The following is a 19,224-nucleotide window of genomic DNA, read 5'->3' as shown; positions in this document are numbered from 1 at the left end:
TGTCATCATCATCATTCTAGTTCTTCCTAGTCATCCTTGTATCACGCCTAGTCTGTTGTATCATGCCTGCTCATTTAGCTCAGAATAGGTTCAACAATAGAAAATCAATTACTGACAGCAAATTATTATTTTTTTTAAAACTTATGATTTTATCAGATACAGAAACACCAATAAAATTCAATCTCCATAATAAAACAAAAACAAAAAATTATTTTCCCATAGTTATGTCTTGCTTTTTAATTTAATGTTCTATATCACACTTGGTTTACTGCATTCAATAGGATCTCTATCCAATGTTAAATAGTAAGCACAATGCTTTTTAAAAATACAAATGCCTAGACTCCAGGTATCAGAATATCTGGAACTCTAGCCAGATGTATATATGTTTTTAATTTCATACATGATTCTGATTTGAGTAAAACTATTAATGGGGAAACCTTAAATTCAGGGTAATACTGACATGGGGCAGATAAACTGTAAAACTAAAAGATCTACGGTAAAAAACTATAGTAAATATTATACTTATTTGTAATATTATAGGTGTATTCCCACTAAAATCAGGAACAAGAAAAGGTGCCTGCTATTTAACACAATAGAAAACCTATTCAATGCAATAAATCAAGTATTATATAGAACATTAGGTTTAAAAGAAGCAGACAAAACTATGGGAGAACATAATGATTTTCTATATAACAAATCTAAAAGAATCAACAGGTAGATTATAAGAACTGCCAGATTAGAACTATTACAACTAACAAATCATCAAAGCTGCTGAAAACAAGATTAACATAAAAATCAATTTACTCTCTAGTAATAACTAATTAGATTATCAAACAGGAAAAAAAAAGGGGCTCATTTTTATAGCAACAAAAACTATAAGGTTTTACTAGAAAAAGATATAAAACATTTACTCATGTTCTAAATGAACTTTTAATCCATTTCTTTTTAAATGAGAAAGAGGCTGGGGGCAGTGGCTCACTCCTGTAATCCCAGCACTTTGGGAGGCCAAGGCAGGCGGATCACCTGAGGCCAGGAGGCCGAGACCAGCTTGGCCAACATGGCGAAACTCTGTCTCTACCAAAAATACAAAAATTAGCCAGGCGTGGTGGCACATGCCTGTAGTCCCAGCTACTCGGGAGTCTGAGGCAGAAGAATCACTTGAACCCAGAGGCAGAGGTTGTAGTGAGCTGAGATCACGCCATTGCACTCCAGCCTGAGAGACAGAGTTAGACTCTGTCTCAAAAAAATAAAAATAATAAATAAAATAAAATAAAATGAGAAAGAGGCCAGGCACCACAGAGGCTCATGCCTGTGATCCCAACACTTTAGGAGGCCAAGGCGGGAGGACTGTTTGATCCCCAGAGTTTGAGACAGGCCTGGGAAACATAGCGAGACCCTGCCTCAATAAAATAAATAGTAAAATGAGAGAGGTCATATTTCTAGAGGAATGAACAATGGATCACCTCCTACTGCGCCCCCCCCCCAGAAAAAATCAGGATGCAGAGATGTGTAGAACAGAAGTGGCATTATAAATCAGTAGACAAAGAACTGACTCCTCAATGAATGTTACCAAATGGTTTATCACATGGGGAAAATTTTTCCTACCTCACATTATACATCCCAAATAAATGTGAAAAGCTCAGCTTTTAAAGTTTAAGAAGAAAATATCTTTTATAACCTTCATGTAGAAAAAAATTTCTCAGGCACGATATAAAAAGAAAATTAAAGAATATGCATATACATGTAAATACTTTTCTATGTCAAAAGACACCATACAAAACCAGCCAAAGACTAAACAAAAATATCTGCAATGCATGTAATGAAGGATTATTATTATTATTATTATTATTATTTTCTTTTTTTCGAGACAGAGTCTCGCTCTGTCGCCCAGGCTGGAGTGTTAGTGGCACGATCCCGACTCACTGCAACCTCGGCCTCCCAGGTTCAAGGAATTCTCCTGCCTCAGCCTCCTGAGTAGCTGGGATTACAGGCGCGCGCCACCACGCCCAGCTAATTTTTCTATTTTTGGGAGAGACAAGGTTTCACCATGTTGGCCAGGCTGGTCTCGAACTTCTGACCTAGTGATCCACCCACCTCAGCCTCCCAAAGTGCTGGGATTACAGGCGTGAGCCACTGCGCCCAGCATTATTATTATTTTTTGAGAAAGAGTCTTGCTCTGTCTCCCAGGCTGGAATGCAGTGGCCAGATCTCGGATCACTGCAACCTCTGCCTCCTGGGTTCAAGAAATTCTCCTGCCTCAGCCTCCTGAGTAGCTGGGACTACAGGTGTGTGCCACCATGCCTGGCTAATTTTTGTATTTTTAGTAGAGATGGGGTTTCACCATGTTGGCCAGGCTGGTCTTGAACTCCTGACTTCAGGTGATCTGCCCACCTTGGCCTCCCAAAGCTGGGACTACAGGCGTGAGCCACTGCGCCCAGCCATAACAAAGGATTACTATCCAGAATATATGAAGAATGCCTATAAACAAGAAAAAGAACATTTTAATACTATGCCAGATTTCTTCATAGCTATTTAGCCACTTAAAATATTGAACAATCTGGAGAGAAATTTATTAGGAAAAATAAAAGACTGCTGGTAATTTTTTTTTAGTTTTTGTGAAGAGCTGTATTTGAAATAAACTGTATGAGCCTACTGACAACCAGTTACTAACGTTTACAGAGTCAAGATTAGTAGGAACAGCCTGAAAACAGACCAAATGATTTCCAAGGAAGATAAAATTGAAATGTCTTCTGTATCTTAATGATTACATTCATCTTCCCTCCTCCTCCCCACTTCCTGTGGCTAAAGAAAACAAAAATATATAATCTTATGTTAGCAGCAGAATGTTGTTATAAAATAGGAATGGCCTTAGTAAAATTAGCACTGCTATCTAATTATTATGAGAAACTACCCCACACCAATGCAATAATTTTGCTAAAACATCCTCCAACATTTACTAATTTACAGTAAACAGTACTACTCTGAATGATATGAATGAAAGTGACACAGATTATTTTTTTTTTTTTTTTTGAGAAGGAATCTCGCTCTGTCGCCCAGGCTGGAGTGCAGTGGCGCGATCTCGGCTCACTGCAAGCTCCGCCTCCCGGGTTCACGCCATTCTCCTGCCTCAGCCTCCCGAGTAGCTGGGACTACAGGCGCCCGCTACCACGCCCGGCTAATTTTTTGTATTTTTAGTAGAGACAGGGTTTCACCGTGTTAGCCAGGATGGTCTCGATCTCCTGACCTCGTGATCCGCCCGCCTCGGCCTCCCAAAGTGCTGGGATTACAGGCGTGAGCCACCGCGCCCGGCCGACACAGATTATTTTAGATGGCTCAACTGGAAGTTATAGCTTACAGTTAGATACGTGGAAAAAATAATGTCTGTTTTACCAATTCCTGTATATTCATAACGTGGAGTGTGTCCAGCACTTAAGAACGTATAACAAACAGTATGAATTAGTGAAATGATCTATGGATTTATTTTGCAATTTTTTTTTCTACTCAGTTGCATGCAAATGCCACTTTAAGAATTTCCATAGCCATGCTCTATTCAGCTCTCTTCTTCAGGTTCTGGTATCTATTTCCTCCTCTCTCCTGCTTTCAGTAGACCCAGAGCACACCATTATTCCTTGTGGCTTCCTATACCCTACTTATATAGTGTACCTAACATACTACTCTTTGAAAATAGTCTCTTTACTAAATTCTCCTCAAATCGCATAATTAGAGCCCACTGTTTCCTGCTCAGACCGTGAATATACCACAGATCATATTTTTCCTACCATTAAAAAAAAAAAAAAAATTTCTGGCTGGGCGCGGGTGGTTCATGCCTGTAATCCCAACACTTTGGGAGGCCGAGGCAGGCGGATCACCTGAGGTCAGGAGTTCGAGACCATCCTGTCCAATATGGTGAAACCCCATCTCTACAAAAAATACAAAAATTAGTTGGGCGTGGTGGTGGGCACCTGTAATCCTAGCTACTCAGGAGGCTTAGGCAGGAGAATCACTTGAACCTGGGAGGTCGATGTTGCAGTGAGCTGAGATCGCACCACTGCACTCCAGCCTGGGCGACGAGCAAAACTCTGTCTACAAATAAATTAATTAAAAATAAAAATAAACATTTCTGGCCAGGCGTGGTGGCTCACACCTGTGATCCCAGCACTTTGGAAGGCCAAGGCGGGTGGATCACCGGAGGTCAGGAGTTCGAGACCAGCATGGACAACAAATTGAGGACCCCATCTCAATGTGTTTAACACCAAAAACCACCCCCCCACCCCAAAAAACCAAAAAATTAGATGGATGTGGTGGCATGCGCCCATGGTCCTAGCTACATGGGAGGCTGAGGCAGAAGGATTGCTTGAGCCCAGGAGGTCAAGGCTACAGTGAGCCATGTTCACGCCATTGCACTCCAGGCTGGATGACAGAGCAAGACCCTGTCTAAAAACAAAACAGAACAAACAAAATAAATTTAAAAATTAAAAAAAAAAAAAAAAAAGCTTTTCCTTCCTTTGCCAAGTTTCTTACTGACTAAAAATCCATATACAAACTCAATTCTTCCATTGCAATCAGAACTCTGCAAAGGATATAGAAATAAATAAGACTTAAAAGCTCATTCTAGGTGAGGAGACAGGCTGAAATAAATAAATAAATACAATAAAGTTTAGAGATCTAATAGCATAAAGAACAGTTCTACCAAGAAGAAATTCTAGAGCTCAGGAAGGATTTTACTGAGTAGCTAACACTTGGTCTAAGTCTTCAAGGAGAAGAAAAAAGTCAATCAGCTGGCAAAATGCAGGTTGGGATATTACTGGTAAAAGTGTGGAGGTGAGGGAGTGATAATGAGGATGATGAGGAAGAACTAACATTTTCCAAGCAAAGTACTATTCAAGTTTCTTTACCTGTATTAACTTATTTATTAACTTCAACTCAATGAGGACCTATCATCATCATCGCCTCTCATACCTTTCCTTAAACACATGAGACAACTGAGGCAGTTTCTTGACAATGTAATACAATTAGTAAGTGACATCTGAAATTTGAACCCAGCATTCCGGCTCCAAGCCTACATTTTTAACCACAGTCATACTGTTTTTCAAGAATGGCAAAGAGAGGGAACAAATAAATCAACATGGCTAAGGCATGTGATGCAACGATGGATAACCAAGAAAGAGGCTATAAAAAGAGAGGAAAGGGCCAGATCAGAAAGGGCTTTGGAATAAGGAAGTGTGTGTGTGCGTGCGTGCGTGCGTGCGTGCGTGCGTGCGTGTGTGTTTTAGACGGAGTCTGACTCTGTCGCCCAGGCTAGAGTGCAGTGATGTGCTCTCGGCTCACTGCAACCTCCGTTTCCTAGGGTCAAGTGATTCTCCTGCCTAAGCCTCCCAAGTAGCTGGGACTATAGGCACGCGCCACCACGTCCAGCTAATTTTTGTATTTTTAGTAGAGACAAGGTTTCACCATGATGGCCAGGCTGGTCTTGAACTCCTGACCTCAAGTGATCTGCCCACCTTGGCCTCCCAAAATGCTGGGATTACAGGTGTGAGCCACCGCGCCCAGCCAGAATTTTGTCTTTTATACTTCATTAATATTACTTTGGCGATAGAATGTAAAACAGATTAGAGGATAACTACCAGCTAAAAAGGCTATTATCATAGTTCGAGTGAGAGATGATGAGGGCCTGAGCTAGGGAAGTGACAAGATAAAATAAAAGTACAGATGAGGAATATTGCTATTAGGAATCAAGTGTCTATGACCAAGTGGATCTAAGAAATAAGGGGGAGGAAGGCCTGTTTCCTGATAAGAAAAGTTGGTCATTAAAAGTGTGATTGCAATCATGTATACTAAGAACTTTACTAAAAGCTGGAGATATGCTCAACAAGACAAACACCATCCCCTCACTTAAGAACAATCTATTGGGTAAAAAAGCAGATAGGAAATTACAATAAAGTAGAAGTACAACAATAAGAAAAACATAGAAATGAAGAAACCCAGAAGGACTAAAAAAAAACTATAAGAGCAACAACTTTCAAACAAATTTCCTTGACACTAACAAGTCAAGTAAAATGAGAACCTGAAGTTTTTTCAGACTAGGCAATCAGAAAATTACTGCAGATCTTTACCAGACAATCACTAAAAGATTTTTACCAGAAATTTCAACTGAGTAGGGAAGACGCCTAATGTAGTATGATCAACATGAAGTGCTTAAGGGCGGTTAAGTTACTAAAAATTAGCAATATGTAAAATGAAAGGCTACTAAAATAAAATATTAGAGACTGCTTAATATACTGTCTCCTGGGAACCTTTCTATAATAGTGACAATATTGTCTTTCCTTACAGTTACGTATGTGCTTACTACTGAAGTTTTCAAAATTAACAATGCATTGTTTAGGGATACATGCATGGGTGATGATACATAAAGAAAATCAAAGGAATGAATAATCCAAATAAGAGAACAGTGGTTGCATCTAGGAGTGTACGGTTCAAATGGGCAGGAGCTCACATAGAGATCCTAAAGTTCTGAAAAATGTTCTTTCTTGACCTGGGTTAATAGGTAACTGGATGTTAATCATTATTTTTTTAAACCACAAGTGCATTTTGGCCATTTTTCTGTGTAAAATACATTTCATAAAAATGTTTAATGTACATGAATCTGAGATAAGATACAAATCAATCCAAATCTAGTTGTTTAAAAGAAATGAGACTCAAATAGAACTGCACTGCACCTGGTTTCATTTTTACATGACATTTTAGAATAAAAATTTCAAACTCTAAGTCTATCCCTTAGATAGCAAAGAAAAAACAGGTTGTAGTTTGCAAATACATTACTGAAAAGAATTTTCTATAGTTTTTCAAATCATTTCAGTTGCAAAATCAGTAAGAGAAAAATCTCCAACTTATTTTTTACTCAAAAAAATGAAAATTCTTAGAATGATTTTAAATAACATAAGCTGAAGTTCATGAAGTCATCTCCCAGATGAGAGCTTACGTGTGCCAAACAGATTTTAAGGCAAATGCTGTAGTTCTGATACTTGGCAATTCACTTTAAAAACACATGTGCACATACACACACACACATCCCCCCAAATACCTTATCATATAGTTCCCAAAACAATTTCCATTTCAATTATGAAAATTCTGTATTTAGGAATAAGTATTGCTTACCTGTTCCCTACTGAATCTTGAGAGATCTGAAAGTTTGGAATGATAGAAGAAACACCATATTCATCCTGATACTTCTTACAAGATTTGTAATGATGTCTCATGCGATAGAATTTAATCTGTAAATTATTAAAATGTGACTTTTAATTTAAAATAGAAGTCGTAAGATTTGAAATAGTGTAAAAAGAGGAAAAAAATAAAAGTAACTAAATACTCCATTTAAACATGAGTTGTATTTTTTTAAAGTAAATGATTTCATCCTTAAGTAGGAGTTAAGAATAGATAATACATTTCTGTTCATTAAATGTAGAGATGGAGAAGAGTCCATCTGTCCATAAATTCACTGCAAAAAACAGCAAATAACTTCACACTTGAAAAGACACTACCAGCAGTAGACAAAAAAATTAAAAGCACTAAGAGGATGCCAGATGCTATTGGGCATGTCTTATTATTTAACTTCTGCAGCCTGGCAGAGTTAGAAAGCACTTTAAAAAAATTAAGTTCCTGGCTGGGTGCAGTGGCTCGCGCTTGTAATCCCAGCCTTTTGGGAGGCTGGGATGGGTGGACTGCTTGAGTTCAGGGGTTCAAGACCAGCCTGAGCAATATGGCAAAATCCCGTTTATACAAAAAATACAAAAATTAGCCAGGTGTAATCTCAGCTACCTGTGGGGCTGAGGCAGGAAGATTGCTTAGAGCCTGGGAAGTCAAAGCTGCAGTGAGCCGAGATTGTGCCACTGTACTCCAGCCTGGGTGACAAAGTGAGGCCCTGTCTCAAAAAAAATTAAGTTGCCAGGAATACTTGGAACATTTTTCAGTTTCTCACTGAGAGGAATAGCCAGAATCTCTCGAGTGTGTTTTCCAGCTTCACGTCATTGCCTTGTCAGTTAAACACTTCCTTCAAAAAGATGTAAAAGCAGATCTGACTTGTGTGAATGCATGAAATAGCAACCAGCTTTGCTCACTGAATTCATTAGCTATTAGAAAAAATGTCGGTGATAAATCTATAGACACATGGATATACTCAAAGCCTAACCACCCCTCTCTATTTTATTCCTTCTCCAAATGATAGAATAAAATCCAGATTAGAGAATTAATGCTGGTTATTTGTTAACACCTGATTTTCCTACATGTTCCTTAAAATTAACCAAATATTTTGTGATTTCTTTCTTCTTTTTTTTTAGACAGCGTTTCGCTCTTGTTGCCCAGTTTGGAGTGCAATGGCGCAATCTGAGCTCACCGCAACCTCTGCCGCCCAGGTTCAAACAATTCTGCCTCAGCCTCCCAAGTAGCTGGGATTATAGGCATGCACCACCACACCTGGCTGATTTTTTACTTTTAGTAGAGACGGGGTTTCACCATGTTGGTCAGGCTGGTCTCGAACTCCTGACCTCAGGTCATCCACCCACCTTGGCCTCCCATAAGTGCTGGGATTACAGGCATGAGCCACCATGCCCGGCCCTTGTGATTTCTTAAATACATACATAAATACATAAGTAAAGTGAGGAGCTAGAGAGTTCCTTAACTACATAAATCCATGTGCCCAAACTAGTAACATTTCTATGTGCAAAGCTGCAATAATGATGCTACCATGAGAAAAACTTAAGGGGTGAATTTGTACCAGAATGGGGTTTAAATGAGCTAAATGCCAGCTTGCTAATTTAGTTACTTTAGTAAGTAATCAATGAGAAATTACTTTTAGAAAAATGCCATGCTAAGTATTATGAAATTCAGTGATTTTTTTTTCAGTCTCATTTCTCAGTAAGTTTATAATCTAGTAAGATCTATGACCACAGCTTTTTTTGGCCTTTTCTATCCAATTCCCAGTCTAAATACCTTTCATCTTTTCAAAAAAAAAAAAAAAAAAAAAAAAACACCAACCAAGAAAATTCAAATAAGAATTTCAGAGTAGAAACTTGGCTTCCAAAGAAGAGAGATGTCACATTTACTCTACCTGTTTTGCACAGCATCTGCAGCTACCAGAAAACTTCCTCATTATATTTTCAAGGTCTAAGGCCCGTTCAGGACATGCTCTCTCTCTTCTAGTCACATTTCCACGACATAGGGGACAATGTGCTCCGCTTTCCCTCATTGCAGTCAGGAAACATTTTCTACAGAAACTAAACCAAACATTGTGACACATTAATTACAAAAAAAATTACTCGCTTCATCTCTATAATTAAATACAAACAAGTGATTATAAATATGTATTCATATTAAATAAGTTAGGCTACTCATATGTACATAAATCTCAGAAGTTTAGTAACTGTATATGTATTTATCAGAGAGTAAGACTGATAACTGGACTAGATGGGAATATTTGAACAATTACACTCAAGTCTGCTTTACAACTTCTTAATATATGATGAATATTAATGCTACATATTAATACTACTACTAGAGGAAGCATGGTACAAAGGAAAAACTGGATCCTGGCTCTGCCATTTAGTAGCTGTGTAATCTTAGGCCAACAAATTAACGCACACTGGATCTCCATTTCCTCCCCTTACAAAATAAAAGGATGAATAACATAAGCTTTTGTCTCAAACTGATGTATATCCACATGTTGTTCCACAAGACATAAACAGGTCTACTACAAAAGAGCACACAAATTGGTTTGGGAAGTTCTAGGATAAAGTTAATAGGTTTTACCCAAAGTTAGGTGTTACCCAAAGTTATCTGCGTGTTAACAGATATTTGGTTATTTGGTCCGGAAATAGGGAAATTTCCCAAACAGTATGCAATGGAACATAATTTGAGAAATACTTAAGAATACTTCCGGCGTTGCCGGGCACGGTGGCTCACGCCTGTAATCCCAGCACTTTGGGACGCTGAGGCAGGCGGATCACGTGGTCAGGAGATCAAGACCATTCTGGCTACCACGGTGAAATCTCGTCTCTACTAAAAATATAAAAAATTAGCCGGGCGTGGTGACAGGCGCCTGTAGTTCCAGCTACTCGGGAGGCTGAGGCAGGAGAATGGCATGAACCCAGGAGACGGAGGTTGCAGTGAGCCGAGATTGCACCACTGCACTCCAGCCTGGGCGACAGAGCGAGACTCCGTCTCAAAAAAAAAAAAAAAGATTAAACATTTATAACCAACTTTCTAATTAGAATCAAACTAAAATCTTTTTATCTTCTCTAGCCCCACCAAATACCTTATTTGATCATTTTGCTTTCAAGAGAACCAGTTAAATTACAGACATATATATCTGGGATCTAGAATACATATACATTTAATCCAATCTCCTATAAATATATATGAATATTCCTCCTCTATACTAACGAAAGTTGAGAAGAAATGGTGCAGTAACAGATCACATAACCTGAGTTTCCTAACTATGCAGCACTTTTAAACAAGTCAGTTTTCCCCTCTAATATCAGTTTCCTCACTCATGAAATAATAAAAGTATCTACAACTGATTCGGCTGTTCAGAGGATTAAAATAGATAACAAGTATAAAATGCTTAACACACTATTTGTCATGGTCAGGAAAGTGCTCAATAAATAGTAGCTAATATCATTAAAGCAGCACTAGAAGTCATTACCAATTAACACCATAAACTAAAACATTAGGCAGGGCGTAGTGGCTCATGCCTATAATCCCAGTGCTTTGGGAGGTCAAGGCAGGAGGATAGCTTGAGGCAAGGAGTTGAAGACCAGCCTGGGCAACAGAGCAAGACCCTGTCTCTACAAAAATTAAAAATAAAAAAAATTAGCTGGGTATAGTAGCATGCACGTCCAGTCCCAGCTACTCAGGAGGCTGAGGCGAAGGATCACTTGAGCCCAGGAGGTTGAAGCTGTAGTGAGCTATGAAGGTGCCACTGCATTCCAGCCTGGGTAACAGAGCAATACTGTCTCTCAAAAAACAATAACAATTAAAAATATTTACCATAGCCAGAAACCAAAATAACGCAAAGTAAACAAGATGCCAGTTTTCACTTGCCAAACTAAAAACTAGTTTTATTTATTTTATTTTTTTGAGACAGAGCCTCGCTCTGTCGCCCAGGCTGGAGTACACTGGTGCGATCTTGGCTCACTGCAACCTCTGCCTCCAGGGCTCAAGTAATTTTCCTGCCTCAGCCTACCCAGTAGGTGGGACTACAGGCATGCACCACTGCGACGGCTAATTTTTGTACTTTTTGTAGAGATGGGATTTTGCCAGTTGCTCAGGCTAGTCTTGAACTCCTGAGTTCAAGTGATCCAGCCATCTCAGCCTCCCAAAGTGTTGGGATTACAGGCGTGAGCCATGGTGCCCAGCAAAACTAGTTTTAAAAATAGTAAAAGTAACCAAATCTGGGCACAGCAGCATGTACCTGTAGTCTTAGCCACTTGGGAGGCTGAGGTGGGAGGGTCTCTTGAGCCAATGAGTTCAAGGCCTGCCTGGGTAACACAGCATGACCCTGTCTCTAAAAAAATAGTAATAATAAAACAATGGCCAGGCACAGTGGCTCACACCTGTAATCCTGCACTTTGAGAGGCTGAGCGGGGCAAATGGCTTAAGCTCACAAGACCAGCCTGGGCGACATGGTGAAACCCCATCTCTACTAGCCTGGCATGGTGGTACATGCCTGTAGTCCCAGCTACTCAGGAGGCTGAGGTGAGAGGATCACTTGAGCCTGTGAGGCAGAGGTTGCAGTGAGCTGAGATCGTGCCACTGCACTTCAGCCTGAGCAACAGAGTGAGACCTTGTTTAAAAAAAAAAAAAGAAAGAAAAAGACAAAAATGAAAACGGTGGGAAATACCAAGTGTTAGGGAGAATATGAACCAACCTAAACTCACATTGGAGGCTATGGGAGTATAAACTTTTACAACCATTTGGAAAACTGGGTGGCAATATCCATTAGAGCCCATAAATTCCACTCTGAAGTATATACCCATCAAACCTATATACATAAAACCATGGGTAGTGGCTTATGCCTATAATCCCAGCACTTTGGGAGGCCAAGGCGGGAGGATTACTTGAGGCCAGCCTGGACAACATAGTGAGACTTTGCTCCTGTAAAAAAATTAAAAATAAAAATAAAAAATTAGCTGGGCACTGTGGTGCATGCCTGTAGTCCTAGCTACTTGAGAGACTAAGGCAGGAGGATTGCTTGAGCCCAGGGGGTCAAGGCTGCAGTGAGCTATGATCACTCCATTACCCTCCTACCTGAGCAAGAGTGAGACCCTGCATCCATTTAAAAACCAAACAAAACAAAAATTACATATATAATCAGAAAAAATTTGCTAGAAAGTTCATAGCCACACTATTTATAATAGCCCCAAACTGAGAACTATACATATGTCCGCCAACAGAAGAATGCATAACTAATTATGGTATATTCGCAAAATGAAAATTACAATATGATGTATTGAGAATGAAAATGTTACAGCTATAAGCAACAATATGAACATAATGATATAATGTTGAGCTAAACAAGCCAGATATAAAAGAGTACAAACTGCATGATTCTATTTTTTAGAATGTACAAAAAGCAGTTAAACTATGTTAAAGGTCAGGATAATGGTATCCTGAAGGAGGTGGGATATGTTCCCTTAGAGAAGGGAACATTAGGGGAGTTTCTGGGATGCTAATAATCTGTTGCTTGACATAGGTGCTGAATGGTTGCTTGATATGGGTGTACTCAATTTGGGAAAATTCACTGAGCTGGATATCTGTGATAGGGACACGTTTCTGTATGCATTTTATAGTTAAATAAAAAATATTTGGCCAGGCATGGTGGCTCACGCCTGTAATCCCAGCACCTTGAGGAGCCGAGGCGGGTGGATCACCTGAAGTCAGGAGATCAAGACCAGCCTGGCCAACATGGCAAAACTCCATCTATACTAAAAATACAAAAATCAGCCAGGTGTGGTGGCAGGTGCCTATAATCCCAGCTACTCAGGAGGCTAAGGCAGGAGAATCACTCGTACCTGGGAGGCGGAGCTTGCAGTGAGCCGAGATGGCGCCCCAATCTGGGCGACAGAGCAAGAATCCGTCTCCAAAAAAAAAGTACCCTTTAAACAAGGGTAGTTATATTAAAACTGTTATAAAAACAATTAAATAAGGCCGGCGCAGTGGCTCACACCTGTAATCCCAGCACTTTGGGAGGCTGAGGCGGGTGGATCACAAGGTCAGGAGTTCGAGACTAGCCTGGCCAACATGGTGAAACCCCGTCTTGACTAATACAAAAAATTAGCCAGGCATGGTGGCACACGCCTGTAATCCTAGCTACTTGGGAGGCTGAGGTAGGAGAATCACTTGAACCTGGGAGGCAGAGGTTGCAGTGAGCCAAGATCACGCCATTGCACTCCAGCCTGGGTGACAGGGTGAGACTCCATCTCAAAACAAACAAACAAACAAACAAACAAAAAACTAAATTAAGATTATCTTCTAACTGGCCTTTAAAAAAAAAAAACTGCTAAAATTTAAAAAAGAACAAATTACTAGAAAAAAAGGAAAGTGGGCCAGGTACAGTGGCTCACACCTGTAATCCCAGCATTTTGGGAGGCCGAGGAGGGCGGACTGCCTGAGCTCAGGAGTTCGAGACCAGCCTGGGCAACACAGTGGAACGCTGTCTCTACTAAAATACAAAAAAAAATTAGCCGGGCGTGGCAGCGTGCACCTGTAGTCCCAGCTACTCGGGAGGCTGAGGCAGGAGAACTGCTTAAACCCGGGAGGCAGAGGTTGCAGGGAGCCGAGATCGCGCCACTGCACTCCAGCCTGGGTGACAGAGCGAGACTCCGTCCCCCCCCCAAAAAAAAAAGGAAAGTGAATTTAACCAGAGACAGTTAACACACAAGAGCCCTAATCCAGTGGCCCAATAGCCATAGGAGACAGAAAGAGAAAATTATTTTCAAAGAAACAAAAGGAGAAAGTGAGAGTGTGAGGGGAATTTCCAGAGCTAAAAAATATGTCAGCAGAATAAAGACAAGTGAAGGACCTGTACAATAAATTTAAGAGTCACAACCAGAGAGATTACTGGAAAAACTTCAAATAATAATTTTTCAGCCGGGCGCGGTGGCTCACGCCTGTAATCCCAGCACTTTGGGAGGCCCAGGCAGGCGGATCACGAGGTCAGGAAATCAAGATCATCCTGGCTCTAACACAGTGAAACCCTGTCTCTACTAAAAATACAAAAAATTAGCTAGGCATGGTGGCGGGCGCCTGTAGTCCCAGCTACTCAAGAGGCTGAGGCAGGAGGATGGCGTGAACCCGGGAGGCGGAGCTTGCCATGAACCGAGATCGCACAACTGCACTCAAGCCTGGGTGACAGAGCGAGACTCCATCTCAATAAACAAACAAATAAATAAATAAATAAATAAAATAAAATAAAAAATAATTTTTCAACTTCTAGTATCTTCCAGAGAGGAAGTAAAAATAGATCACCTACTAAGGAAAGAGAATCAGATTAGCATCAAACTCATGAGCAATAACAAATGACAAATATAATGATGTGTTCAAAGTTCTGAGGAGAAATGATTTATAACCTAGAACTGCATCTTCTGGATATTAAATCATTTTGTATCACTTAAGGCATTTCTGATATAATGTAACATATGAAACACTGAAAACCTTGGCATTCTGCATACCCGCACACTAAAACTTATAGGGCTTATGGAAAAAAATGGTTGGAATAGACCACTCGTGCAACCTTGTCGCCAGACTACTACTAACAAAACCCAAACAATCCAAATAAAAATACGAACGATTCTGAAAAGGTATGTAAAGTTCCTAATAAACACTTCACCCTAAAATTTTCTTAAAAGAAGAGAGGGATAAGTGGTTGAAGCTGTTAAATTATGGAAATAAATTTAAAATGCACAAGGGAAAGGAGAAACATGCAATAGGTATTCCAAGAGAGAACTCATAGCCAAACTGAACTAAGAAGAATGAATGTTGGGCACCTTGTGTCATAGTGCTTAATTCTATGGTTTGTTATATTCAGCTATGTTTTAATGTGCTTTGCTTCAGCTACCATTTGTTGATGGACCAAAACAATTTTCAGGGGGAAAAAAGTCACATAGAAAGCTATCTGTTCTGATATAATCTGTTGCAGCAAGTAGAACAGACTACATTCAGTCCATCATTTGTCTTTAACCTTGCTGCTTGTGGTCTTCCGATATGGAAATTTTTTAACTTTTAGACATGGCCTTTTCCTAAAATTATGGTTTATGCTTTTGCAGTCTTAAGAATTCCCCACTTCAGGATCAGAGATATTCCCCCACATTTCCTTCTAAAGTTTAAGCTTTGCTCATTAAAGTTTTCAATCCATCTGGAAATATTATCATGTATAGCACACAGCAGAGATTCTACATATAAAGCTATTGCCCAAATACTATCTTACTGATCAAAGCCACCTTTTCCTCATTCATTTGCAATGTCACGTCTATCAAAGATAAAAAGTTCCAAAACATGTGTGGAACTATTTCTGGACTCTGTAGTATATTCTAGTCATTTATCTACTGCTGAATGAACACCATACGATTTGGCCAGTGCGGTGGCTCATGCCTGTAATCCCAGCACTTTGGGAGGCCGAGGTGGGTGGATCAATTGAGGTCAGGAGTTCAAGACCAGCCTGGCCAACATGGTGAAACCTGTCTCTACTAAAAATACAAAAATTAGCCATGTATGGTGGCAGGTGCATGTAATCCCAGCTACTCAGGAGGCTGAGGCAGGAGAATCACTTAAACTCAGGAGGCGGAAGTTGCAGTGAGCCAAGATGGTGCCACTGCACTCCAGCCTGGGGGACAGAGGGAGACTCCGTCTCAAAAAAAGAAAAAAGCATATGATTTTTTAATTTTCATTTTGTATTTTTATATTTTTAATTTAATAATATTTTCACAGGAAAATCAAAGAAGCCAACCATACCATTTTAATTACTATTGTTTCATAATATCTCATTATATCTGATAGGGTTGTGCTATCTGTATGTTCCTCTTTTTCAAATATTTTCTTAGTTATTCATAATCATTAGCTCTTTATTAGAATTTTTAAATCCATTTTTCAAGTTCTACCAAAAAATCATGTTGGGACTTCACCAGAACTGTATGTTTAGAACTGTGTGGAGAAAATTTATACCTTAAATTTATTAAATCTTTCTAACCATAAATGTCATGTTCTCTTACACTTTTCAATAAAGTTTTGTAATTTTCTTTAAGAAGCTGTGTATATTTTTATTGTTTAGTCCAAATAACATTATAATTTTGTTGCTATTGTAAGTGACGTTTTTCTTCTATTAATTTTTTTATCTGATTACTGCTGGTATAAAGATATGTTGTTGATTTTTGTCTGTTCTTGCATCAAACCTCCCTGTACTCTTATTGTTTCTCTTGTTTTTAATCGACAAATTATGACAATTTTATCTCTTCCTTTTCCATCTCTGTGTATCTGATTTCTTCTTCTCTCACTGAATTGTCTAAAACCTGAAATACAATGTTAAATGTCAGGGGTGATGCAGACTTCTTTGACTAGTTCCTAACTAGAAAAGCACCTAAAGCTTACAACTAGGTATATTTGCTATAGATTTTAGGGAAGCCACCCTTAATGAGGATTTTTTCTTTAAAGTTTTAGGCCAGGTCTGGTGGCTCATGCATGTAATCTCAGCCCTTTGGGACGCCGAAGTGGGGGGATCACTTGACCTCAGGAGTTCGAGACCAACCTGGCCAACATGGTGAAACCCTGTCTCTACTAAAATACAAAAATTCGCCAGGCGTGGTGGCATATACCTGTAATCCCAACTATTTGGGAGGCTAAGTCACTAGAATTGCTTGAACCCAGAAGGCAGAGGTTGCAGTGAGCCAAGATCAGGCCACTGCACTCTGGCATGGGCGACAGAACTAGACTCTGCCTCCAAAAAAAAAAAAAAAAAAAAAAGTTTTTTAGCCTATTCCTAATTTGCTATGAAGTTTTCTTTTTTTTTTCTGAGACGGAGTCTTGCTCTGTCGCCCAGGCTGGAGTGCAGTGGCGCGATCTCAGCTCACTGCAAGCTCTGCCTCCAGGGTTCACACCATTCTCCTGCCTCAGCCTCCCGAGTAGCTGGGACTACAGGTGCCCGCCACCGCGCCCGGCTAATTTTTTTTTGTATTTTTAGTAGAGATGGGGTTTCACCATGTTAGCCAGGATGATCTCGATCTCCTGACCTCGTGATCCACCCACCTCGGCCTCCCAAAGTGCTGGGATTACAGGCGTGAGCCACCACACCCGGCCCATGAAGTTTTCATAAGCTCAACATGTACTCTTGTCTAAAAAAAATTTTTTAATGATAAAAAGGGATAATAAAAATATTTTGTGGAAAATTGCTGTTTATTGATTGTGTTCTTTGAAGGACAAATCTTTTTTTTTTCTTGGTGCCTTGAATATCAGGTACACAAAAATGTTTAATCAAATGCTGAATGAGACCAGACACAGTGGCTCGCACCTATAATCTCAACACTCTGGGAGGCTGAGGCAGGAGGATTATTTGAGCCTAGGAGTTCAAGACCAGCCTGGGCAACATAGTGAGATTTCCCCACCTCTACAAAAATTTTTAAAAATTAGTGAGGTATGGTGGTATGCACCTGTAGTCTCAGCTACTTGCAAGGATGAGGCAGTAGGATTCCTTAACTCCAGGAGTTCAAAGCTACAGTGAACAATGATCACCCCACCCCACTGTACTCCAGCCTGGGCAACAGAGTTAAATTAAAACTAGTCTCTAACCAAAAAATGAAAAATAAACACATGCTGAATGAATTTTTACTAAAAAAGGAGAAACAAAGCCAACAATTTCTATTCAGCATTTACTTTCAAAAATATTGGCACACAACTAATAAATGCAATGGTCTGGATTCAAAAATATACATATACACACATGTATATATATATAGGCTATAAAGACAAAGCAAATATTTAAAGGCATAAAAATATAGAAAAGCAAAAAATCAATTTAGATCACAAAACTATTTTGTTAGAAAATCCCAAATTGGCCAGGCATGGTGGCTCACACCTGTAATCCCTACACTTTGTGAGGCCAAGGCAGGTGGATCACCTAAGGTCAGGAGTTCAAGACCAGCCTGGCCAACATGGTGAAACCCCGTCTCTACTGAAAATAAAAATTAGCTGGGCGTGGTGTTGCGCACCTGTAATCCCAGCTACTCGGGAGGCTGAGGCAGGAGAATCACTTGAACCTGGGAGATGGAGGTTTCAGTGAGCCGAGATAGTGCCACTGTACTCCAGCCTGGGCAACGGAAGGAGACTATTTCTCAAAAAAAAAGAAAATCCCAAATTAACCTCCAAAATTACATGTGATAAATCAGGTGACAAACTGTACAATACAAACTCTTCAAATATTAATTGCATTACTACAGACTAGTGACATTATTAAAAACATTCATATAAGAAACTAAAAAAAAGGGCCGGGCACGGTGGCTCACGCCTGTAATCCCAGTACTTTGGGAGGCTGAGGCAGGCGGATCACGAGGTCAGGAGATTGAGATCATCCCAGCTAACATGGTGAAACCCCATCTCTACTAAAAATACAAAAAATTAGCCGGGCGTGGCGGCGGGCGCCTGTAGTCCCAGCTACTCAGGAGGCTGAGGCAGGAGAATGGTGTGAACCTGGGAGGTGGAGCTTGCAGTGAGCCGACATTGCGCCACTGCACTCCAGCCTGGGTGACAGAACAAGACTCCGTCTCAAAAAAAAAAAAAAGAAACTAAAAAAAGGTCAGGTGTGGTGGCTCACACCTGTAATACCAGCACTTTGGGAAGCCCTGGCCAGAGCATCACTTGAGTCCAGGAGTTTGAGGCCATTCTGGGTAACACAGCGAGACCTCCTCTCTACTGAAGAAAAAAAAAAAAAAAAAATCAGCCAGGCATGGTGGTGCACGCCTGTAGTCCCAGCTACTTGGGAGGCTGAGGTGGGAGGATCGCTTAAGCCTAGGAGGTTGAGGCTGCAGTAAGCCGTGATTATGCCCCTGCACTCCAGCCTGGGCAACAGAGTTAGACCCTGTCTCAAACAAGCAAAAATGTAATATGGAAAAATGCATGCAGCCTTGCTAGCAACTAAAGAAATACATTTTAATGTGACTTCTAGACACCATTATGAACTGTATTAAA

General features: G+C 40.1%; 1 protein-coding gene across 3 annotated transcripts in view; it reads right to left on the bottom strand.

Annotated features, from left to right (window-relative positions):
• Nucleotides 1-19,224, bottom strand: part of RNF138 (ring finger protein 138) — a 39,979-nt gene that overhangs the window by 10,762 nt on the left and 9,993 nt on the right. For 2 of the 3 annotated variants that reach the window (XM_034943467.3, XM_034943468.3), the window contains exons 3-4: nucleotides 9,104-9,269; nucleotides 7,156-7,271 (exon numbers count right to left, since the gene is read on the bottom strand). The exons of the other annotated variant lie outside the window; for it this stretch is intronic. In XM_034943467.3, the coding sequence (XP_034799358.1) occupies nucleotides 7,156-7,271; nucleotides 9,104-9,269 (282 nt within the window). The remainder of the gene's footprint in view (nucleotides 1-7,155; nucleotides 7,272-9,103; nucleotides 9,270-19,224) is intronic. 3 annotated transcript variants of the gene reach the window in all.

This window comes from Pan paniscus, chromosome 17 (assembly GCF_029289425.2).
Source record: "Pan paniscus chromosome 17, NHGRI_mPanPan1-v2.0_pri, whole genome shotgun sequence".
In the NCBI taxonomy this organism is placed as follows: Eukaryota; Metazoa; Chordata; class Mammalia; order Primates; family Hominidae; genus Pan; species Pan paniscus.
The sequence above is the reverse complement of the archived record's forward strand: the minus strand, read 5'-3'. Positions and strand labels throughout refer to the sequence as shown.